The sequence below is a fragment of the Apostichopus japonicus genome, chromosome 12 (genome assembly GCF_037975245.1).
Source record: "Apostichopus japonicus isolate 1M-3 chromosome 12, ASM3797524v1, whole genome shotgun sequence".
Classification (NCBI taxonomy): Eukaryota; Metazoa; Echinodermata; class Holothuroidea; order Aspidochirotida; family Stichopodidae; genus Apostichopus; species Apostichopus japonicus.
In genome coordinates, this window is record NC_092572.1 from 4518323 (window position 1) to 4542500 (window position 24178).

Genomic DNA, 24178 nt, shown 5'->3' on the forward strand with positions numbered 1-24178 from the left:
TACGGAGAAAATTGACAGATTATATAAGACACATTATAAATGTATCAGGTTTCAAAGAGTAATCAACAAGAAGTATTTAATAGCCTTAGAAGAGGATTTAAAGAACAAGTACCTCTCGATGACGTCTGTATGACATTTCAAATTTGTTGAGTTACGACTGATATTTCAATATTCTCTAAGCGATAAAATCACGTAACCAATAAAAATAATTACCAGATAAGTTGCCATTTTTCTTCTCCAAACTTCTTAATAATCGCCTCTTTCAGATTACTGTTGATGATACCATACTGTAAAAAGAAGCGAAAAAGAATGCATATGTGTAAACACATAGATGACCATACCACTATATGTGTAAATACATAGATGACCATACCACTATATGTGTAAATACATAGATGACCATACCACTATATGTGTAAATACATAGATGACCATACCATGATATGTGTAAATACATAGATGACCATACCATGATATGTGTAAATACATAGATGACCACACCACTATATTTTAAATACATAGATAACCATACCACCATATGTATAAATATATAGGTGACCACACCACGATATGTGCAAATACATTAGATGACCATACCACCATTTGTATATATAGATGACCATACCACCAAAACTGCGACTTTCCCAAATGTTTTCATTTGAACGCGCTATCAGTATCGTAGCGCGTTACCGCCGCTGTATCCTGTGTGGCATGTAGACATTTTTGTCAATTCCAAAGCCCGTCAATAAACCCAAGTTTTCACACATTACTGGATCATACCAGGCACAATGTTGTTCTATGTAGCCTAGTTGAATTAATCATTTGCCCAGACCTAACAGTTAGGTTCAGGCTATACGTATAGTGCAGGTTAAGCTAGATCTAGGTTTAGTGTATGTTTGGTTTATGCTCCTCATTTTTACTAGGCGTGTAACTAATGACTGGGTACTGGTATAAAATATATATTTGACATTAAACCACGTGACCGTTGACCTCGGTTCCCATGACAACCACATATTTTGATGATATTTGGCAATGCCATGATACATGTGAATGTTCCATGTCTCTTCAATGTTCCCCTTGGAGTTATAGCAAAAACTCGATTCTAACTAAATTTGACCTTTGACCTTTGGTTCCGGGAGTCTGCGAGACACAAGGGTTTACACTTGATAACTTTCCCACAACGTTTGATAAAAATCGGTACAGTCGTTTGGGAGGAGTTTTTGACACAAGATTGGACACACACTGACTGACAAGATGACAGACACGATGACAGACACACACGCACACACGCACACACACACACGCACACACACCCACATGTTTTGACCCCCTCCCCCTCAGACATGGACTTCCGGTCACCCTGAGGGTACCCCACCATGGGTGACCTCCAAAAAGTAACTACTCAGGAAAATTAACCATTACCCTACGAACTGTTGCTATGGCAACTGACATAGCCGTTTATGGCTCAGCTGGCAAAGGAACTACAATCTATCATCCTCCCTTTGTGAGCGATGAGATTAAAACAAGATAAATAGTAAAGGAAATTAGTCTGCGAGAGCTTATACTTTCAAGTATTTCATGTTTTACTTTTTGACTACAGTTTCTGAGTCTTAAAAGTTTTGCATTATCATAAAACATCACAAATGTCAAACCACTAAACAGACTAAAAGGATAAATAGTTGAATCGGAAAACAAAACAACCAATGTTACGAGATCTGTTCGAGCGATAAAGGTTATCATCAATTAATGGTTGTCAAGATTTAACGAGATGTGAAGGAAGTGCAATGGCGACCTGTCGTTCCTATTAATGATCTTAATGTTATTCAGAAGTCACAATGTTTAAAGCAACTCATTAAGGTTATCGTTTCAGTGTGAAATGTGGTATAAACCGGTATACGGTACTTGGGGATACTTGTCGGTAATTCGCTCAAGGGATGTACAGCTGTATAGTTAATCGAATGTAGCCAATTACACTTTATGTCTTTCTTTGTTTTAATTAAACCAGCGTTTATTTACGATTAGGCTTTATTGATTGAAGTTTTCTCCAAGCATTTAGACAGCCGTCAATCATAATAAAAAATACATATTTTTCTATCTAAACTAATTAATACTTCATATTTGTTTGTATAGCAGCTGTAATGCGTCTTAACTTTGGGCATGCCAGTAGGCGAATAAACGTTAATGTTGATTTAGTGTTTAGGCGACAAATTTTGCATCCAGTTATGATAATTTTCTTTCATATCAACTTTATATCTAAATCGAATTGCTAGTTAATCAGCCATTTTATTGTTGCAAAAATAAGATTATTTTAGTAATAACAATAAGAGATACATAAATGTTGTCGTCTATGGTATAATTATATTTACATGGACCAGCTATATAGGTATACATTTGGCACACAACCTGCAGATCATGCAAACACCTTCATCCAAACCAGACTGTTTGAATAGAGATTAACAAATCTAATGCAAGTATATCATAAATTAAGTTGTTCAACTTTATTCTTAGTGCAAAAAAATAAAAGTGAGGATCTTGTATATGCCTTACACCAGTCTTAAAAACCAACTTGCAAAATTGCACTGGATTTTAACAGCAATTTACATTTTGCTTTAAATATGTTCTAATGGGGAACCACTTTAAACAGAAGTAAAAACTCTTAATTCGGAATAAACGTCGGTTGGTCATGTCATGGTAAAGATGATGAGTATACTGCTGAGTGGCTCTCAAGCTTTATGGCTCTTGTCTTTTAAGTATGACACCCAAATAAATATTCATTAAACTACTTGAGGCGCGCTCAAGAGATAATATTGGATTCATAAAAAATCGCTCTTATTTCAAAATATACGTTGCTCGTAGGCCATGTCACGTAAAATTATGATTTATATGAGTTTATATTCAAAAGTTGATTGCCTGAAACGAGACTTAGGACCGAACTTATGATAATCCTTCCACTACCTAAACCAACAGCCTCGGAGTATACCGGCACAACCGTAGAGAAATATATATGGTAATCAATATACATTACGCTATTATGCTCAGTGGTGTATGGAAAACGCCAAGTGTGTGTATGTTTGTGTTTGTGTATGTATATGTTATGTGTGCTACTGAGATTAGAATCTAATAACCACGGACGAACCCAGGATTTCAAAAACAAGGGGGAGGGTGGTCCTGGGGTCGTTGAATCAGGACAAAATGATAGGTCTATTGTTAGGTCTAAACGGAAGGGTTTAATAAATAACTACTTTAGAATTGTTGCGTGCAGTTGAAGAAAGTAGAGGGAGTTTGCTTTCTCCATGCCCCCGCTCCCTGGGTCCGCACCTGATAACAGTTCCTTGGTGAAATGATTTAAGTCAACCCATGCTGCCATTTGCATTATCTCACGACCAAGAAACAGATAATATCTGCTCATTGAAAATCGAATATTTCTAGAAAACGTTTGAAGTTAGTCAGTTCAAAAACGTCCAGGGTGAAATATAACATATAATTCTACTATCTGAAGAAACTTCAAACATTTATTGAACCAAAGTTTCTATTTAAACTTATGCACCATTAACTAAGAGATGTTAAAAAGGCTAAAACATGATGACAAAGATAACTTTGAAGAAAGCACGGTTGACCTTCGACATATACTTATCTTTCCATGATAATCGATGTACTAAGACGTCTGGCTTTTCTCTATTGGTCTCTTTCTCTCTTAAAGCATCCTGACACACTTTTTACTTAAGGATATTTTCAATAGACCTTATCATTACTGAAAAAATCTCCAGCAGTGCTTTTTTTAATGTTTCCTTTTCGTAACATAGACAGATGTTACTAGAACCACAATTATTGTCACATTTGCCTTGAGGATCGGATAATGTTATACTGAAAATGTTTCCTTCCTGTATGGGAATGGTTACTTACCTTGCATTACATAATCTTTTTGTCCATTTGTTATATGCAGTTTAAGTTAGACTAGATGCTGTGCACGCAAAGCAGTTTTACTGGCCTATATAAGTTTGACTTGAAGCAAACAATTTTCGTAAGATTTTTAACACCTGCTTTTGTGATTGACATTTTGCATTGAAACACCATATATTTGATCACTGATTTCAAGCAGTATCTTAGGCAGGTTTAATAAAGCAATATTTTCAAAACTTCTCAGGCGCTTTGAAATTTTGAAGTAGAAATCGAGACCGCGTGGTCGCATGTTGTTATTTACACATATTTACTACAAGTACAAAAATGGTGGTTCGGCTCTGGTTAAGAACTCTCATACGAAAAGCAAACATAACATGGATGGGTATCACAGAAAAAATTGAGAGACACACAGTTCACACACACACAAACACACAACAAAACAGAGCGAGTTTTCGATCCTCGGACCTCTGGGTTATGGGCCCAGCACGCTTCCGCTGCGCCACTCTGCTTATTGTAAATACTGAATGGATAAAGAAACCAAATACTACATATGATACAAAAGTCAGCAAAGAATCAGAACACCAAAATTGATGTTACAAATAATCGATTGGTTCAGTCCTGTTTCAAAAATGCGAAAATAAAACGTAATTAGCAGAGCGAGGTTTCGATCCTCGGACCTCTGGGTTATGGGCCCAGCACGCTTCCGCTGCGCCACTCTGCTTATTGTAAATACTGAATGGATAAAGAAACCAAATACTACATATGATACAAAAGTCAGCAAAGAATCAGAACACCAAAATTGATGTTACAAATAATCGATTGGTTCAGTCCTGTTTCAAAAATGCGAAAATAAAACGTAATTAGCAGAGCGAGGTTTCGATCCTCGGACCTCTGGGTTATGGGCCCAGCACGCTTCCGCTGCGCCACTCTGCTGCTTGAAAATATTGAATGGAAAAAGAAACCAAACACTACATATGATACAAAAGTCAGCAAAGAATCAGAACACCAAAATTGATGTTACAAATAATCGATTGGTTCATTCCTGTTTCGAGATTGTGAAAATAAAACGTTACTAGCAGAGCGAGGTTTCGATCCTCGGACCTCTGGGTTATGGGCCCAGCACGCTTCCGCTGCGCCACTCTGCTGCTTGAAAATACTGAATGGATAAAGAAACCAAATACTACATATGATACAAACATCCTCAAAGAATCAGAACACCAAAATGGATGTTACAAATAATCGATTGGTTCATTCCTGTTTCGAGAATGTGAAAATAAAATGTAGTTAGCAGAGCGAGTTTTCGATCCTCGGACCTCTGGGTTATGGGCCCAGCACGCTTCCGCTGCGCCACTCTGCTGCTTGAAAATACTGAATGGATAAAGAAACCAAATACTCTATATGATACAAAAGTCAGCAAAGTATCAGAACACCAAAATGGATGTCACAAATAATCGATTGGTTCAGCCTGTTTCAATAATGTGAAAATAAAATGTAATTAGCAGAGCGAGGTTTCGATCCTCGGACCTCTGGGTTATGGGCCCAGCACGCTTCCGCTGCGCCACTCTGCTGCTTGAAAATACTGAATGGATAAAGAAACCAAATACTCCATAATATAAAAAAATCCTCAAAGAATCAGAACACAAAAATGGATGTCACAAATAATCGATTGGTTCATTCCTGTTTCAATAATGTGAAAATAAAATGTAGTTAGCAGAGCGAGGTTTCGATCCTCGGACCTCTGGGTTATGGGCCCAGCACGCTTCCGCTGCGCCACTCTGCTGCTTGAAAATACTGAATGGATAAAGAAACCAAATACTCCATTTGATACAAAAATCCTCAAAGAATCAGAACACCAAAATGGATGTTACAAATAATCGATTGGTTCAGTCCTGTTTCGAGATTGTGAAAATGAAACGTTATTAGCAGAGCGAGGTTTCGATCCTCGGACCTCTGGGTTATGGGCCCAGCACGCTTCCGCTGCGCCACTCTGCTGATTGTAAATACTGAATGGATAAAGAAACCAAATATTCCATTTGATACAAAAGTCTTCAAAGAATCAGAACACCAAAATGGATGTTACAAATAATCGATTGGTTCATTCCTGTTTCGAGAATGTGAAAATGAAACGTTATTAGCAGAGCGAGGTTTCGATCCTCGGACCTCTGGGTTATGGGCCCAGCACGCTTCCGCTGCGCCACTCTGCTGATTGTAAATACTGAATGGATAAAGAAACCAAATACTCCATTTGATACAAAAGTCTTCAAAGAATCAGAACACCAAAATGGATGTTACAAATAATCGATTGGTTCATTCCTGTTTCGAGAATGTGAAAAGGAAACGTAATTAGCAGAGCGAGGTTTCGGGCCTCGGACCTCTGGGTTATGGGCCCAGCACGCTTCCGCTGCGCCACTCTGCTGATTGTAAATACTGAATGGATAAAGAAACCAAATACTCCATTTGATACAAAAGTCTTCAAAGAATCAGAACACCAAAATTGATGTTACAAATAATCGATTGGTTCAGTCCTGTTTCAATAATGTGAAAATAAAATGTAGTTAGCAGAGCAAGGTTTCGATCCTCGGACCTCTGGGTTATGGGCCCAGCACGCTTCCGCTGCGCCACTCTGCTGCTTGAAAATACTGAATGGATAAAGAAACCAAATACTTCATAATATACAAACATCCTCAAAGAATCAGCACACCAAAATGGATGTTACAAATAATCGATTGGTTCAGCCTGTTTCGATAATGTGAAAATAAAATGTAGTTAGCAGAGCGAGGTTTCGATCCTTGGACCTCTGGGTTATGGGCCCAGCACGCTTCCGCTGCGCCACTCTGCTGATTGTAAATACTGAATGGATAAAGAAACCAAATACTCCATTTGATACAAAAGTCTTCAAAGAATCAGAACACCAAAATTGATGTTACAAATAATCGATTGGTTCAGTCCTGTTTCAAAAATGCGAAAATAAAACGTTATTAGCAGAGCGAGGTTTCGATCCTCGGACCTCTGGGTTACGGGCCCAGCACGCTTCCGCTGCGCCACTCTGCTGCTTGAAAATACTGAATGGATAAAGAAACCAAATACTCAATAATATAAAAAAAATCCTCAAAGAATCAAAACACCAAAATGGATGTTACAAATATTCGATTGGTTCAGTCCTGTTTCGAGAATGTGAAAATGAAACGTAATTAGCAGAGCGAGGTTTCGATCCTCGGACCTCTGGGTTATTGGCCCAGCACGCTTCCGCTGCGCCACTCTGCTGATTGTAAATACTGAATGGATAAAGAAACCAAATACTCCATTTGATACAAAAGTCTTCAAAGAATCAGAACACCAAAATGAATGTTACAAATAATCGATTGGTTCAGACCTGTTTCGATAATGTGAAAATAAAATGTAATTAGCAGAGCAAGGTTTCGATCCTCGGACCTCTGGGTTATGGGCCCAGCACGCTTCCGCTGCGCCACTCTGCTGATTGTAAATACTGAATGGATAAAGAAACCAAATACTCCATTTGATACAAAAGTCTTCAAAGAATCAGAACACCAAAATTGATGTTACAAATAATCGATTGGTTCAGTCCTGTTTCAATAATGTGAAAATAAAATGTAATTAGCAGAGCGAGGTTTCGATCCTCGGACCTCTGGGTTATGGGCCCAGCACGCTTCCGCTGCGCCACTCTGCTGCTTGAAAATACTGAATGGATAAAGAAACCAAATACTCCATAATATAAAAAAATCCTCAAAGAATCAGAACACCAAAATGGATGTCACAAATAATCGATTGGTTCATTCCTGTTTCAATAATGTGAAAATAAAATGTAGTTAGCAGAGCGAGGTTTCGATCCTCGGACCTCTGGGTTATGGGCCCAGCACGCTTCCGCTGCGCCACTCTGCTGCTTGAAAATACTGAATGGATAAAGAAACCAAATACTCCATTTGATACAAAAATCCTCAAAGAATCAGAACACCAAAATGGATGTTACAAATAATCGATTGGTTCAGTCCTGTTTCGAGATTGTGAAAATAAAACGTTATTAGCAGAGCGAGGTTTCGATCCTCGGACCTCTGGGTTATGGGCCCAGCACGCTTCCGCTGCGCCACTCTGCTGATTGTAAATACTGAATGGATAAAGAAACCAAATATTCCATTTGATACAAAAGTCTTCAAAGAATCAGAACACCAAAATGGATGTTACAAATAATCGATTGGTTCATTCCTGTTTCGAGAATGTGAAAATGAAACGTTATTAGCAGAGCGAGGTTTCGATCCTCGGACCTCTGGGTTATGGGCCCAGCACGCTTCCGCTGCGCCACTCTGCTGCTTGAAAATACTGAATGGATAAAGAAACCAAATACTTCATAAAATACAAACATCCTCAAAGAATCAGAACACCAAAATGGATGTTACAAATAATCGATTGGTTCAGCCTGTTTCGATAATGTGAAAATAAAATGTAGTTAGCAGAGCGAGGTTTCGATCCTTGGACCTCTGGGTTATGGGCCCAGCACGCTTCCGCTGCGCCACTCTGCTGATTGTAAATACTGAATGGATAAAGAAACCAAATACTCCATTTGATACAAAAGTCTTCAAAGAATCAGAACACCAAAATTGATGTTACAAATAATCGATTGGTTCAGTCCTGTTTCAAAAATGCGAAAATAAAACGTGATTAGCAGAGCGAGGTTTCGATCCTCGGACCTCTGGGTTACGGGCCCAGCACGCTTCCGCTGCGCCACTCTGCTGCTTGAAAATACTGAATGGATAAAGAAACCAAATACTCAATAATATAAAAAAAATCCTCAAAGAATCAAAACACCAAAATGGATGTTACAAATAATCGATTGGTTCAGTCCTGTTTCGAGAATGTGAAAATGAAACGTAATTAGCAGAGCGAGGTTTCGATCCTCGGACCTCTGGGTTATTGGCCCAGCACGCTTCCGCTGCGCCACTCTGCTGATTGTAAATACTGAATGGATAAAGAAACCAAATACTCCATTTGATACAAAAGTCTTCAAAGAATCAGAACACCAAAATGAATGTTACAAATAATCGATTGGTTCAGACCTGTTTCGATAATGTGAAAATAAAATGTAGTTAGCAGAGCAAGGTTTCGATCCTCGGACCTCTGGGTTATGGGCCCAGCACGCTTCCGCTGCGCCACTCTGCTGATTGTAAATACTGAATGAATAAAGAAACCAAATACTCCATTTGATACAAAAGTCTTCAAAGAATCAGAACACCAAAATTGATGTTACAAATAATCGATTGGTTCAGTCCTGTTTCGAGAATGTGAAAATGAAACGTAATTAGCAGAGCAAGGTTTCGATTCTCGGACCTCTGGGTTATGGGCCCAGCACGCTTCCGCTGCGCCACTCTGCTGATTGTAAATACTGAATGGATAAAGAAACCAAATACTCCATTTGATACAAAAGTCTTCAAAGAATCAGAACACCAAAATTGATGTTACAAATAATCGATTGGTTCAGTCCTGTTTCGAGAATGTGAAAATGAAACGTAATTAGCAGAGCAAGGTTTCGATTCTCGGACCTCTGGGTTATGGGCCCAGCACGCTTCCGCTGCGCCACTCTGCTGATTGTAAATACTGAATGGATAAAGAAACCAAATACTCCATTTGATACAAAAGTCTTCAAAGAATCAGAACACCAAAATGGATGTTACAAATAATCGATTGGTTCAGTCCTGTTTCAAAAATGCGAAAATAAAACGTTATTAGCAGAGCGAGGTTTCGATCCTCGGACCTCTGGGTTATGGGCCCAGCACGCTTCCGCTGCGCCACTCTGCTGCTTGAGAATACTGAATGGATAAAGAAACCAAATACTCAATAATATACAAACATCCTCAAAGAATCAGAACACCAAAATGGATGTTACAAATAATCGATTGGTTCAGCCTGTTTCGAGAATGTGAAAATAAAATGCAGTTAGCAGAGCGAGGTTTCGATCCTCGGACCTCTGGGTTATGGGCCCAGCACGCTTCCGCTGCGCCACTCTGCTGCTTGAAAATACTGAATGGATAAAGAAACCAAATACTCCATAATATAAAAAAAATCCTCAAAGAATCAGAACACCAAAACGGATGTTACAAATAATCGATTGGTTTATTCCTGTTTCGAGAATGTGAAAATAAAACGTAATTAGCAGAGCGAGGTTTCGATCCTCGGACCTCTGGGTTATGGGCCCAGCACGCTTCCGCTGCGCCACTCTGCTGCTTGAGAATACTGAATGGATAAAGAAACCAAATACTCCATAATATACAAACATCCTCAAAGAATCAGAACACCAAAATGGATGTTACAAATAATCGATTGGTTCATTCCTGTTTCAAAAATGCGAAAATAAAACGTTATTAGCAGAGCGAGGTTTCGATCCTCGGACCTCTGGGTTATGGGCCCAGCACGCTTCCGCTGCGCCACTCTGCTGCTTGAGAATACTGAATGGATAAAGAAACCAAATACTCAATAATATACAAACATCCTCAAAGAATCAGAACACCAAAATTGATGTTACAAATAATCGATTGGTTCAGCCTGTTTCGAGAATGTGAAAATAAAATGCAGTTAGCAGAGCGAGGTTTCGATCCTCGGACCTCTGGGTTATGGGCCCAGCACGCTTCCGCTGCGCCACTCTGCTGCTTGAAAATACTGAATGGATAAAGAAACCAAATACTCCATTTGATACAAAAATCCTCAAAGAATCAGAACACCAAAATGGATGTTACAAATAATCGATTGGTTCAGTCCTGTTTCGAGATTGTGAAAATAAAACGTTATTAGCAGAGCGAGGTTTCGATCCTCGGACCTCTGGGTTATGGGCCCAGCACGCTTCCGCTGCGCCACTCTGCTGATTGTAAATACTGAATGGATAAAGAAACCAAATATTCTATTTGATACAAAAGTCTTCAAAGAATCAGAACACCAAAATGGATGTTACAAATAATCGATTGGTTCAGCCTGTTTCGAGAATGTGAAAATAAAATGCAGTTAGCAGAGCAAGGTTTCGATTCTCGGACCTCTGGGTTATTGGCCCAGCACGCTTCCGCTGCGCCACTCTGCTGATTGTAAATACTGAATGGATAAAGAAACCAAATACTCCATTTGATACAAAAGTCTTCAAAGAATCAGAACACCAAAATGAATGTTACAAATAATCGATTGGTTCATTCCTGTTTCGAGAATGTGAAAATAAAACGTGATTAGCAGAGCGAGGTTTCGATCCTCGGACCTCTGAGTTATGGGCCCAGCACCCTTCCGCTGCGCCACTGTGCTGCTTGAGAATACTGAATGGATAAAGAAACCAAATACTCCATAATATAAAAAAATCCTCAAAGAATCAGAACACCAAAATTGATGTTACAAATAATCGATTGGTTCATTCCTGTTTCGAGATTGTGAAAATAAAACGTTACTAGCAGAGCGAGGTTTCGATCCTCGGACCTCTGGGTTATGGGCCCAGCACGCTTCCGCTGCGCCACTCTGCTGCTTGAAAATACTGAATGGATAAAGAAACCAAATACTACATATGATACAAACATCCTCAAAGAATCAGAACACCAAAATGGATGTTACAAATAATCGATTGGTTCAGCCTGTTTCGATAATGTGAAAGTAAAATGTAGTTAGCAGAGCGAGGTTTCGATCCTCGGACCTCTGGGTTATGGGCCCAGCACGCTTCCGCTGCGCCACTCTGCTGATTGTAAATACTGAATGTTATCATCTGAATACATTTTTCCGGGAGATGAAGTTAGCCTAAAACCTTCCACATATTGCACAGAAAAAGAAAGAAAAAACGCCCATCACAAGATGACGGACTGAAATTACGCATTATGTTAAAAACAAATAAATGAAATATAGTAGATAGTAGTTCATTAAGAAATCGAACTAGTGACCCCAGGAATACAGATAATTCTCTTTGAAAGATACTGTTTGACATTTCCCATTATTACAAACCTTTACATGGGAGTGCAAACGTGATTAAATTTACTGAAAATTTACTTTGGTAAACTGAGAGAGCAGAATAAATATGTCATATAGTTCCAAAGGCAAGAATGAAAAGAACAGATGAAAGGAAAGCAGATTACGTTATTGGCATTGCTAATGATACGTAGACGTGTAGTGAGAACCATCGAAGATTATAGCTAATTTGGTGACATTTTGGTGGACTAATGTACCATATTAGGTCATGTGTTCTTTTTTCTACAGCGATCGACTATATGCTATCACTAGATTGAGGAAAACTCAAAATAAAATTAACGAAAAGGTGGATTATATAACAACAATAATGTGAGGTGCAAGGGTTAGATATACACATAGAGAAGAGAAGTAAGGGGTGTGGGTGGGGGGATCGGGGTAGTAGGGAGGAGATGAATGTATTTGGGGGTTGATGAGATAATGTTGGTTGATTCCATGTAAGTAACTTACAAATCCTTTATCATCATCATAATGCGTAAAGCGAGATGAAGGAACCGAAATAATAGTCAATAATATCATATCCCCTCTCGAAAACAGTAAGTTTACGCCAAGAAAGCGTGTCCCACAAACCTTTGCAGAATCCTTCTCGGAGGTCGTTGTTGGTGTTTGTTAGATTTTTTTCTTTCTGTTATCTCATCATCCTCACCAATTGTCCAACCTTATCTGCCTCAGTCTAACCCATCCCTACCAACTCCCACCTGACGCCAACAGCGGTGTTGCCCTACATCCTCCTCACAACACCCCACCCACAAACCCACACCTACACCAGCACCCACCCCACACCCACACACCCACACCCACAAACCCACACTCACACTTTGACTTCACTCTAGCCACATGGACCCATATAAGCGGCAGTACAAGCACACAATCACGTTCAATAGACATTCTTATCACGGTATGAAGGGAACTCTGTCTTTAAAGATATTTGTTTAAGAAATATCAGCCAAAGACAGAGCCAAAACTACTTGATTCACTCTCATGCCCAGTCCCATTAAATCAAGACAGTAACTGTATGATCAGGACGATGATTGGTCAAGTGAGTATCACGAGGTCCCTTGGCGAGGGAATAGATTCTGCCAGCCGATTCTCATGGCTTTATCAGTTACAGCTGGTAAAGGTGAGTACCCGCTAAGCAGTTAAAACTGATGTGTGTTATAATTTCTGAACATGTGTTACAATTATGACCAGTTCATACGTACTGAGGAGGACTCACAAACAGAAAATACTTCACACACAATCCTATGCATAATGATTGACTGGACTAACCAGACTACTCCAAAGGATTCGCCAAAAGTTCGTCCACATTTTAACAGAAAGTGGATGACACTTTACTGCAAAACGCTTAAAATCCGAAATTTGAACCATCTTTACAAGGTATACTAACTAGTCAAACATAGGAAAAGTTGTTTAGTCTCCTATAACCAGTCATTAGTTGAAACATGCAGCCTTTGAGTAATGAATTTGTCTGTTTGTAATTTTTCCACAGTAGCATCTGCTGACAGGTGTAACATGTGTTACGGTGTTATAACACACTTCAGTTTATATTGACTAACAGTTGTCTCTTATTTACAGTACAAACTGATCAAGCCATGTACATTGTGTTCAAAAGAAACATCTATGAATATCCGGTCAAACAAAATAATTTGTAATGTTCAATGACTTTTCGCTCCTGATAATGACACTGTACTGTCACTTAGGGTTAATAGCAAGGTATGATTAATAGTATTGTTTTATATATAATGCTTCATTAATTTGCATATTAAATAACTTACCATTGTTGTCTCCGTTTATTGTATGTTTTCCAGAACCAACGGGAAACAGCGGGTGCATGAAGAAGAAAAAAAAATCACTGAAATTCCTTTATTTATTATTTCTCCGACGGAACTGAAATTGCTTCAAACCAAGAATTAAAATCAACATAAAATCGTAGACGAAAGAGCTGTTAACTTTAACATAGAAATTGACTCCTGCGAAAACAGTCAACCTCAATGTCAAAAATCATTCTTTGAAAAAAAGGTTAAAAAAAAAACAAAATCCCCCAAAACTAACAAGGTTATTCCGTAATATTAATTTCCTGTCTTCATTGCTGTCTTCATTATTACACAAGCATTCGGATAAAAAATAATTTAAAAATTGCTTTTAGCTATCCTTCCATGCTTACTCAGTTAGTGTGAAACATCCCATACTTGAAATTGTCAACCGAACAAAAAAAGATCTTTCACGAGCATTTCCGAACAAGGCAATATTTTTTCGTCAATGTCATAAAGAAGATTTTTAATTTGTTGATGAGGCTATTTTCGAGTTCAAGAATTCCTTGGTTATTACTAGAATTAAGTTTACTGTATAAACTTAATGTAATATATTAATGAATTCTCAAATCGCCCTCCAATGTACAATAGCTGTAGGAGATTTCGCTGATCGGCGAGTCCTCGATGGTAAACTAGTGACAAATGAATCCGTAACTGATGAAAATTAACTATTTATTCCCCTCTGCAAAAAAAAACTTAAGAAAGAAGAAAAGGCAATGAATTAAGCTCAACCAAATTGAAAGTCACGTGAGGCAAAGCCCCTGCAGCTAACCAATACACAGATAAACACACGATTGAACACACAATAATCCAGCCGCGTGTTCGCATGAACATAAAAATAAGTAAATATATAAATAGTAAATAACGATTTTTTTTCCCCTTCAACTTATCACGTGTGAATATTCATTATATTATGTTCGGTCGTCGATATTTCTGCAGCTTTTTTGTTTCTCGGCATGTTTTATTGAAGAAAAACAAATCCTCTCCAATATGAAATGTTTATATTTTTTCTCCAAAGCCACACGGTAATTAAGATGGGTAACTAATTCCGAACTGTGAATTTAATAAATTACACATATGGACAGATGGTTTGTTACTCCGAAAACTGAGGAGGTATTAAGACAGATGAATCGGGTAGATTTGTCAACGATATTTTAATGTGATATACAGAATACTCCGTTGTAAATTTCACGAGGCAAACACAGAGTACATATACAAGCATATGAATGAAACTCGCGCTACATTGTCCTATTATGTGAGAATCAACTTCATGTAAATGCTTTTAACCGCACGGAATACTAATCACGATTATGCTTGACAAACTGTGATATTTTGCCTCCATGTTTCGATTGGACATGAATAGACACGTGACTGAAAGTACAGCATGGTCGGTATAATGTTTGAATCCAATAACACATTATGCCATTTATATCGACATAGTGAATTGAATGAAATCTACCATCCGTCCACCTTAACATTTTATCCGTTCCAGTTCGGATGATAGTCGCCAGTTAGACCTGAACGAGAAAGACTATGCTAATTTCCATATACATATTGTTCCTTTGGCACTGATAAAAAAATATTAAAATATCCGACAAATTATTGACTACGTACGAAATACTCCACTTTGACCGAAAATGGGGTTTGTTTCTGTCAAACTGTCCACTGTATGTGCGATTATACTATTGTTAAAGAAAATAAAAACTCTGCAATGGCAGCATAGGCTGTGGTCTGGTCTAGCGCTACCAATTAAAATGCCTAAATTTCAAATAAGTTCTTGAATCACGTTTCTGTGATAGCTGTTCTCTTGCTTGTATATAGCTTCCATTGACTATAACAGACTAAGACAAACATTATCTCTATGTGCATGGATATGTATATGAACTAAAACTGCAGTCGTAGGTGCATATATATATATATATATATATATATATATATATATATATATATGTATATATATATATATTTATATGTATATATATATAATTATATATATATATATGTATATATATATAATTATATATATAAATATAAATATATATATGAGGGGGTGGGGACTGGGTAGAGGAAGCCCCCGCCCCCTCCACCCCCCACCCCCTCCAAAAAAAACGTTATAACGTGCGAAACGATACGAAAGAATTTTGCTAGCCAAAAAGTCAAATGATTGAGCCAGATGGGATATACACCGCCATGTTTTTTTAGAACCTTTTAACTGAAAGAAGATAAAGTGATTTATAGGTGAGTTGCTGACGTCATACATGGACTTGCTCAAGTCGTTGACCAAAGCATCTCTAAGACAAAGGCATAATGAATATCGCTGGGTCAGTTTATTGCTTTCAGTCATGAAACCCCCCCCCCCCCTCCAACCATCCTAAGTAATTTGGATATTAAATTATGATGATTGATCATATTTAAGATAAAATTATATTCTTAAGATAAATCGTAATAATATTAGCCAAAATTATTTGTTCAACTTCAAAAAATTCGGATGAAATCTGAGGTTACTGCTCATTGGTTCTTTAACGTCAATCGCTTCAACTAAGTTTCTTCTTCTTTTTACTCGTGGTTGGTTTTCTTCAGTTATTGTAGCGAAGGAGTTAGACAAACAAAGAAACAAAAATAACACAATTTATGACTGTTAATAAATGCAATCAACTTGAGACGGTTGAAATTCGCAAACAACATGAAAATTATTATTGCAACCATAAAATGCGAACGAATTGATAATTTGATTGATGATCATTTATGTAAGGGAACTACAGAAAGACAATAATATATAATACTTCCAAATTAGCCACAAAAACTCTAAGAACGCATTAACCAAAGTATCGCAGTATTTACAAAATTAATTAAACATATTCCTTTCCAAAAAAAATAATAATAATAATCATATAAACGTGTAAGTTAAAGTAAAACATAAATAAAATACCGCGAGGAAACATTAAATTGTTATTTTTAAAATAAAAATTCTAAAAATTAATATTTATCAAAACAGAACCATTTTTCTCTCAAAATGGCTTATCCTATACTTGACTGGTAAAGCATTGCACTGTCAATTGGCCAATCGATTTGATTAAACATTTGAAAATTTACACACAATTCGATGCGAACGTTATTATTGCTATTATATTTGCAACATAAAAATGCTATGCACAGACTTGTGGGTAGCGAGTCCATATTTGGTACTCATATAATTCAGCATATGTTATACGAGTGCTCGTGTACTCGACCTCGTCCGCTGAGTACACTTACGCAGAGCAGTGGTTGTGAATATATTCAGTTTTATGATTTTTATTTTCTTTTAATTTCTTTTATTTTCTTTTTGTTTTATTTTTTGGAAGATTTATTTTTTGTATTTTTTTCATGATTTTTATGATTGAATATATTTATAATTGTGAATATATTTTATAATATAAGAGGAATATTGTAATAAGATGTACCCATCCTCGCACTTATATAGCTGCGAAATAGTATTGGTACTTACAATAAGAGGAATTCTGTTTGTAGATAAGTAACTGAACATTCATATTTTGCAGAAAAGAAAAGCGAATTGAAAGAAAAAAATGTCTCATTCATGTCAGTTTTGGTTCTAATATGCTTTCACGTAGAAAAAAAAACTTACATTACTTCTCAAGACTCGACAGAAAATAGTCCAGAAACGTGCCTCCTGCTCATTCTTTCATTTGGTATTAGTAAACATGAGGCACATAGACATGTATACTCTACAAACAAGATGTTACTGACAAAATCACGATTGGTTCTCTCTATAGCAGATTGGATAATTTCCTAAATAGAGAAAGAGAAAGACGTATTTAAAGGAATAAACTACACGACACTTCTGGGAGAACACAGGGCAAATGCGCACATCACACGCATTCAATTCGGTGGTATAATACTATCCCTTTAAATCACCAAATACACACAGAGAACACAGTAACTATATAAATGTTAGTGTTTTGTACCACAGTAAAAACTGGATTGTGCTATAAATCGGTAGCATTTGCTTATATAGGATTACAGTATTAGAACCGAGGATACGTGTAATCCCAACAAATCCAGTTTGATGAATTTGTTTGAATTACACATATCCTTAGTTCTTACTGTATAATCCTAATAGCACATGCTATACCGATTTATCAGAATTTGTCAGCACAATTTCAGTTTTTACTGTGGTTACAAAACTTTAACATTTACAGTACTTTAATCTCTGTAGTGTGAATCGGTCGTTTAAATTGTTACTTTCAGCCACTTGACTAATCCATTAAATATTCTCACATATATACCTGTACAGCAGTCATGCTAACAGAGAGATTCAACTATTACTCTCTTCCTACAACTAACAACATATTTCACCGGTTAACAGTGCAATGTACAAGCAGTTTCTGTGTTCCTCACATATTTTTAATGCAATCCTTTTGGACCGAGTATTTTTTTTTTAAAGTTCATCGCGGTTCCTGGTGCGATTTTGGTGAAGGCAAGCCTGACGAGAGAGGGTGTTGTCGGAGGGAGTGGCTGTAACTATGGAACCCGGAGTCAATTAGGGACCATCGGAAATATGGAGGATGGGGGGGGGGGGGGAGGGAGGCGAGAAAATATATTTGGATACAAAACAGCGTGTTTTCAATTTCATAATTTGCTTAGGGGGAAAATGAAGATGGCAAAAACAGGAGGGTCCAATGACATAAATGTCCTTGGGGCCTAACCTGGCCCTCCACGCATCTGTTTGGTTTAAGGAACCCAATGATCCTACTTAGGTATTTTTTTTTTGTATTTTAGATTCCCCTGCAACAAGAAGGAACTTGCGAAGACGCCATCATTGGCTTATCAAAGCCGCAAGCTGACCGAAGTCAGTCTCTTAGATTCATATTTAACGTCCATGATTATGAATTGTCAATTGTCAACAAATCTGTTACTGGACGACATATGTTAATCTTGGAGTGATTTTAATTCTCCCTTCAATATAACAGTCCCTACCATTGTGGCATTGTGTGCAAATTCCGTATAAACTCTAGATAGAAAATACAAATGTATATTATCCCTTCAAGATATTATTCGTCACGCATTATAGTTTCTCCTATCATGTCTGTAATTACTCTGTCGTTACAAGATTTGCAACCGTTGAATATTTATTGATTTTTATAAACGTGTTTTTTTTCCCTTCAAATTTTGTTTCTTTTTAACTTTTCCCTCTTTTGTTTGTCACACGAACAATTTTCAAGAATCAAACAAAATTGACAAGAACTTGCTAAAGAATTTCATTTTGTTCAGTCCTTATTAAATACAAGATGAATATTTGACATTTTTATGCTTACGTTTTAGCAATATTTTAGCAGTACAAGGTCGCACCTGGCAAGTGACAACCGCGTATAATTCACTGTTTATATTCAAATGTTGTTATTCGTGCACACTGTAAAAAACGTATATGAGAGACCTCATTTATACACAAAACAGAACGATTTTTTCAACTAAAAACTAAAAAGCATTTTATCGATAATTATTTGCTCTTTGAAGGTCGTCCGATGGAGGAAAATGAAATAATATACCAGTGAAGGAGTACAAAAACTGGTAAAAATCCAAGAGATGATTTACTTAAAATCGTTCCTTAAAAGGCAGGCAGAAGTAGGCCTATATTTGAGATGAATTGAATTTATTTTCTACATTCCATTATTTTACATTTTGAACAGTTTAGGATAAATATAGATGGTATCAAATACAATAAACAGTAAATATAGAGTATTGAAATAATATATATGTGAGATGGAAGTAGAGGAACCAGAAATAAGTGGATACTTTTCTGGTCTGGTCCCTTTGTAACAAAGAAAAATAAAACTGAACACGTTTCGTTCTAAAGTAGGCCTATATTAAACTATTTGATGCTTCAATGTAGCAGCCTACTGTGTTTGCAAGTCAACTACATTTTCTGTGAGTTTAATATAGGCCTACTTTAGAACGAAAACATGTTCAGTTTGATTTTGAATCACTAAAAGAATAGTTAAATAATAGTAATAATCTAAATATAAAATTTAGGAAATATCGGTACTTTATTCATTCTCTAGACAAATATACAAAATTAGCAATTATTGGCTTTCAGAACACTTTGAAAGTAGATCAAAGTTATCATCCAGTTGGGAGAATTTTGTAATGCTAAATTCCACTCTATACTGTTCTCGTAAATCACGCTTCAAAGCACTCGTACTAACAGTATGAACAGCTCCTAACCTTGATCTGATTCTAATGCTAGTACGACTGTATACTATCCTATCGTATCATGCTTCAGGCACTCGTATACACAGTATGAACAGTTCCTCTTTATCTGATTCTTAAGCTAGTACCACTCTATACTGTCCTCTCATATCACGCTTCAAAGCACTCGTACTGACAGTATGAACAGTTCCTAATCTTTGATCTGATAGAAACCTGATATTCATATTATGCTCATACTGTCAGTATACAAGTGCTTTGAATGGAGACATAAAGAAGAACAGTGTAGAAAGTATCTTCCCAAATGGGTGACGTTTATACCAAACCTCATTTGCATAACTGAGGATAAGGCGTGGTCAGAATTTGTCGTCGTCATCCAATGATTGGGCCTTGAGTATACCAGCTGATTGTATCCAATCTGTAAGAGGGCGTGTCTCTGTACAATGTGCGGCTATATTCGGACCATATACTTTTGATGAGGCGGAGGGGGGGGGGGCCGAGGGGGTGGGGATATTATGACGTAATAGTAAGTAGAGACAGACCAAACTTAAATTCAGAAGTATGGTAAGTCCGTACTCCTGCTCCTATTGTAGCAAAGTGTACCAAAGTTTGCTCCATGATTGATTTTTCGATTAAAATCTCATCCTTTGAAAGAAAAGAATATTTTCTGAAGTCGTGTTCTCGTCAACAACTGTCATAACCCATCTGACCACAATGGTATATCAGGTCCTGTTCATTACTATCACGAAACACTGATATTTGAACTCATGTCATGTATTGCTATTCCTGTTTAATTAATGAAGATGTAAAAATTCTTCGAAGCATATAATCTCAGTCCAGACGTCACAAAATGCTTCGACTAATACGATTAGTCGATAACTTTTCCCATATACAATTTATTTCCCATTTGGCGTTCCAAAAGAAAGAAGGTCGCCATATAATTCTCTTGGGGGACATCGATCGTGAACAAACACAAGGAACTGTTTCTCTTTTGTAATATAAACAAGCAATCTACAAATCCATTACTAAATTACAAATTTGATATTAACTGATTAGGAGTTAATTGGGTCATATCTTGATCATTTTTACTAAATTACCGTATATCTGATATTTCCTTTGTTGATTCCAAACCAAATGACCTCACCATTATAATCTCATAGTTATACTAATTGACTTTGTCCTCCTGTATCAGTGGTTGGAATTTTGTCCCTGCAATTTTCTTTCTTTCCTGTTTACTTTTCTCTTACAAAATTTCGTTAACTAAATCTTCAAGTAACATTTTATTATTCATGTTAGTCTCAAGGGACGTAATACATATTCAAACACATTAATTCCCCAATTTAGGGCATTTCAGATCCGTATCAAAAAAGACTAAAGACCTTTTAGAAACATCTTCAAGAAATTTGCGACAATTTCGTTGTCCCAGAGGGTTAGGGCAAAATGCTCCAAAGGAATCTTGGATAAAACCAATTGACAACGTTTTTATCTGATGACCCATTTTTGGTCTTTTTTCAGCACCTTTGAGGACATCGTGTCTGACGACCTTTAACATAAATGATATATCCCCACTTCATGACTTTCAATAATGTTCATTGTTATTCATAAATCTTTCAGAAAATTGGGTTAATTTTACTCCCACTGGTACATGAATCCCCAAAAGAGATTATTACCCAAGGAAGTCCCCGAACAGAGTTGTTGTCTATATAAAAAAAAAAGTCAATCATTTTCATCATTTATAATTGCATGAATAACTTTTTCCCTTATGTAATTCAGTCTTCATCAGTTCGCTTGTACTAGCAATGAATATTTAAACAGAAATTGGGAAATTGAAAGGATTATGAATGTGGGTCGTGTATATATGAAATGTTACTTTTTCCATCATAATAATCATAATTAGAATGAGCATTCAGTTTTGTTAACGATAGTTTCACAAATGATTCTTGAAACAGCGGTTTGCTTGAATCAGCAGTTTAAGGATTATAGTTTCCATATCTTAATCCACTCTGAACATAAAACTCTTTGTAAAAATTCGAAATAGCTCTAAATTAAAACTTATCTGAATGTGACTCAGAGTTTCGAATGGAAATGCGGTATTTTTCTCTCTCGGTAAATTTGCAATATTTGTCTGAAGTTTTACTTTGATCAGTAAAAATGTTGTGTAAAAGTAAGTTGGCCTGACGTTTCGATCCTAGCAGGATCTTCTTCAAAGGCTAAATGACAAGTAACAGTTCAAATGTTATAATATTTATATCAATACCAGGTGTTTTTGGTAAAATTGTTGCATGATAATAACACTTTCAGAGGGTTGTAATTCACATTCCTTTAATTATTATCTATTTAGTGTGTTAATTATGCTGTGTACATCTTGTGTTTCTCTTCGAGCAATTTATAGCACTGGTATGTTAATCTTTTAGTTTTCTTTAAGTTCCATCGATATGGAACGCCAAACGAGCACACGAGATACGTTGACGTGCTGAAAGATATGTCCATACTGAAAAGTGATACGGTGTTTTGTACAAGTAAGTGGACATACTCTGACACATTATTTGATGTACTACACTGATTATGTTCATATTCTAACCTAGAAACGTTGCTGTACTATGCTGGTATTTCAATGTACGGGGTCAATTTGTTACCTATTCTCATATATACATTCTTAGACAGCCGATTCACACAGAGATTGCAGTAACTACTGTAACTACCGATTTATAGCACGATCCGGTTTTTACTGTGATACAAAACTTTAAGATTTACAGTAGGTAACTGTGTTCTCTGTGTGTATCGGGTAGCTCAGGCGTATATGATGATACCTGAAGGGAACACAACGCTCTCGGTTATGTGGTTCGCAAGTAAAAGAGATTGAGCAAATTACATCATCAATCATAACGCACGCAATGAAAAAAGTGGGCGTGTTCAAGTTCTATGCGATGTGCAATTTACATACATACATTACACATCATACATATTGATTGCACTTTACATTGTATACAGCGTAGCACACCATAACAACTCCCTGGTAAAACGTATGAGTTCATATAAGCACAGCCTATCACTTTACATCACTAACATATATCTCATTACATCATCACGTCTTGTGAGCCTGTTATCGTTCAATACATCAGTTACACGTTAATGATACGTACGAGCTGGAACCCCCCCCCCCCCCTCCTCCCCGCAACCCACCCACCCCCTTGTATCTATCTTTTCTCGGCCTCAAGGCCTACGGTAAAAAGTTGTTAGATTTGGTTTAGTTTCAAGAAGCTGACGATCAAGCACATAATACTTTGGTTTTAAACTCGTGCGATTTTATTTTTTTAAATTCCCATGACATCAACTTTATCATGAAATTTTAAAATGTCTACCCGCAAGACAATGAAATTCATTAGCAGAGAGTATAAAAATAGATGACCATATTCTAAGTGGTGCATTACAGTATTTTCCCCCTTTTTTTCATCCATGTGAAGTTTTAAGTTCAGCCAAGGTGAAGCTATCAACTAACAAATTTCCTTTTTATCCATCAGCTAAGCTAGACGCAAGGTTAATTAAACTCTGGCCTTTGGGAGAGGTTGTCCTTGGAGCCAGACGAAAGTCATTAAAATTAACATTATCAACGTCATAATATCCCTCTTTCCAAAAATGGTGGAACACTACGTCAAGCAGACGAAACCTTGGGGTTGCATGTTGCGTTGTTTATAATATTTTTGTTAAGACATTTTAAAATATGGTACATTTTCCAGGAGAAATTCGAAATTCTGTGCTGTTAAAGATACTAATTTTGTGATGTGGAGGTCGAAAATGTTGACTTTGACAAACTCCTACTTAGACGATCAATAAGCTCGTGCATTGATTAATTCAAGAATGATATCACTTAATCTTAAAAATTTGTGAATATTATGCGAAATACAACATTTGTGTCCAAAGAGGTATTTGCATAACAATAAAGCTCAAAAGTGGGGACGTTTGACAAATTTTATAGCTTCACATAAAAAAAAAAAACATTTTGTGAAAATGATGTAGAAAAGAAGTCCCTAATGTCAGAGACACAACAGTAGTTATTCTGAACTATTTATAATAGGTAAATGTATTGTTTTTAAGTAACTGAAAGTCTCACTGTCGATTAACGAAAACTGGGAGTGAGACAAATTAGAAAGCTGACCTATTTCCTCACTTCATTAATTAGCTGTTATTTCGTCTTTCACCTACTTTTCATTGTTTTTAAGTCTCCAATGAGCACTCACCAAAGACTGGAAGTTTTTTCACTGTTCTTGATTTTC

General features: G+C 36.8%; 1 protein-coding gene and 28 non-coding genes across 29 annotated transcripts in view; all 29 read right to left on the reverse strand.

Annotated features, from left to right (window-relative positions):
• LOC139978074 (guanylate cyclase soluble subunit beta-2-like) overlaps positions 1 to 14935 on the reverse strand; it is a 38725-nt gene extending 23790 nt beyond the window's left edge. Inside the window, exons 1-2 of the mRNA XM_071988038.1 lie at positions 13668 to 14935; positions 214 to 287 (exon numbers count right to left, since the gene is read on the reverse strand). Coding sequence (XP_071844139.1) covers positions 214 to 287; positions 13668 to 13670 — 77 coding nt within the window. The 5' untranslated portion in view covers positions 13671 to 14935. The remainder of the gene's footprint in view (positions 1 to 213; positions 288 to 13667) is intronic.
• Positions 4550 to 4621, reverse strand: Trnam-cau (transfer RNA methionine (anticodon CAU)). The gene has a single exon. It is a non-coding gene; the product is annotated as a tRNA-Met (tRNA).
• On the reverse strand, positions 4762 to 4833 carry Trnam-cau (transfer RNA methionine (anticodon CAU)). The gene has a single exon. It is a non-coding gene; the product is annotated as a tRNA-Met (tRNA).
• Trnam-cau (transfer RNA methionine (anticodon CAU)) lies at positions 4974 to 5045 on the reverse strand. The gene has a single exon. It is a non-coding gene; the product is annotated as a tRNA-Met (tRNA).
• Trnam-cau (transfer RNA methionine (anticodon CAU)) lies at positions 5397 to 5468 on the reverse strand. The gene has a single exon. It is a non-coding gene; the product is annotated as a tRNA-Met (tRNA).
• Positions 5609 to 5680, reverse strand: Trnam-cau (transfer RNA methionine (anticodon CAU)). Its single transcript has one exon. It is a non-coding gene; the product is annotated as a tRNA-Met (tRNA).
• Trnam-cau (transfer RNA methionine (anticodon CAU)) lies at positions 5821 to 5892 on the reverse strand. The gene has a single exon. It is a non-coding gene; the product is annotated as a tRNA-Met (tRNA).
• Positions 6033 to 6104, reverse strand: Trnam-cau (transfer RNA methionine (anticodon CAU)). Its single transcript has one exon. It is a non-coding gene; the product is annotated as a tRNA-Met (tRNA).
• Positions 6457 to 6528, reverse strand: Trnam-cau (transfer RNA methionine (anticodon CAU)). The gene has a single exon. It is a non-coding gene; the product is annotated as a tRNA-Met (tRNA).
• On the reverse strand, positions 6668 to 6739 carry Trnam-cau (transfer RNA methionine (anticodon CAU)). Its single transcript has one exon. It is a non-coding gene; the product is annotated as a tRNA-Met (tRNA).
• Trnat-cgu (transfer RNA threonine (anticodon CGU)) lies at positions 6880 to 6951 on the reverse strand. The gene has a single exon. It is a non-coding gene; the product is annotated as a tRNA-Thr (tRNA).
• Positions 7093 to 7164, reverse strand: Trnai-aau (transfer RNA isoleucine (anticodon AAU)). The gene has a single exon. It is a non-coding gene; the product is annotated as a tRNA-Ile (tRNA).
• On the reverse strand, positions 7305 to 7376 carry Trnam-cau (transfer RNA methionine (anticodon CAU)). The gene has a single exon. It is a non-coding gene; the product is annotated as a tRNA-Met (tRNA).
• Positions 7517 to 7588, reverse strand: Trnam-cau (transfer RNA methionine (anticodon CAU)). The gene has a single exon. It is a non-coding gene; the product is annotated as a tRNA-Met (tRNA).
• Positions 7729 to 7800, reverse strand: Trnam-cau (transfer RNA methionine (anticodon CAU)). Its single transcript has one exon. It is a non-coding gene; the product is annotated as a tRNA-Met (tRNA).
• Positions 7941 to 8012, reverse strand: Trnam-cau (transfer RNA methionine (anticodon CAU)). The gene has a single exon. It is a non-coding gene; the product is annotated as a tRNA-Met (tRNA).
• Trnam-cau (transfer RNA methionine (anticodon CAU)) lies at positions 8153 to 8224 on the reverse strand. Its single transcript has one exon. It is a non-coding gene; the product is annotated as a tRNA-Met (tRNA).
• On the reverse strand, positions 8364 to 8435 carry Trnam-cau (transfer RNA methionine (anticodon CAU)). Its single transcript has one exon. It is a non-coding gene; the product is annotated as a tRNA-Met (tRNA).
• On the reverse strand, positions 8576 to 8647 carry Trnat-cgu (transfer RNA threonine (anticodon CGU)). The gene has a single exon. It is a non-coding gene; the product is annotated as a tRNA-Thr (tRNA).
• On the reverse strand, positions 8789 to 8860 carry Trnai-aau (transfer RNA isoleucine (anticodon AAU)). Its single transcript has one exon. It is a non-coding gene; the product is annotated as a tRNA-Ile (tRNA).
• Positions 9001 to 9072, reverse strand: Trnam-cau (transfer RNA methionine (anticodon CAU)). The gene has a single exon. It is a non-coding gene; the product is annotated as a tRNA-Met (tRNA).
• Trnam-cau (transfer RNA methionine (anticodon CAU)) lies at positions 9637 to 9708 on the reverse strand. The gene has a single exon. It is a non-coding gene; the product is annotated as a tRNA-Met (tRNA).
• Trnam-cau (transfer RNA methionine (anticodon CAU)) lies at positions 9848 to 9919 on the reverse strand. The gene has a single exon. It is a non-coding gene; the product is annotated as a tRNA-Met (tRNA).
• Positions 10061 to 10132, reverse strand: Trnam-cau (transfer RNA methionine (anticodon CAU)). The gene has a single exon. It is a non-coding gene; the product is annotated as a tRNA-Met (tRNA).
• Positions 10273 to 10344, reverse strand: Trnam-cau (transfer RNA methionine (anticodon CAU)). Its single transcript has one exon. It is a non-coding gene; the product is annotated as a tRNA-Met (tRNA).
• On the reverse strand, positions 10484 to 10555 carry Trnam-cau (transfer RNA methionine (anticodon CAU)). Its single transcript has one exon. It is a non-coding gene; the product is annotated as a tRNA-Met (tRNA).
• On the reverse strand, positions 10696 to 10767 carry Trnam-cau (transfer RNA methionine (anticodon CAU)). Its single transcript has one exon. It is a non-coding gene; the product is annotated as a tRNA-Met (tRNA).
• Trnam-cau (transfer RNA methionine (anticodon CAU)) lies at positions 11331 to 11402 on the reverse strand. The gene has a single exon. It is a non-coding gene; the product is annotated as a tRNA-Met (tRNA).
• On the reverse strand, positions 11542 to 11613 carry Trnam-cau (transfer RNA methionine (anticodon CAU)). Its single transcript has one exon. It is a non-coding gene; the product is annotated as a tRNA-Met (tRNA).
• Positions 14936 to 24178: the final 9243 nt, after the last annotated feature.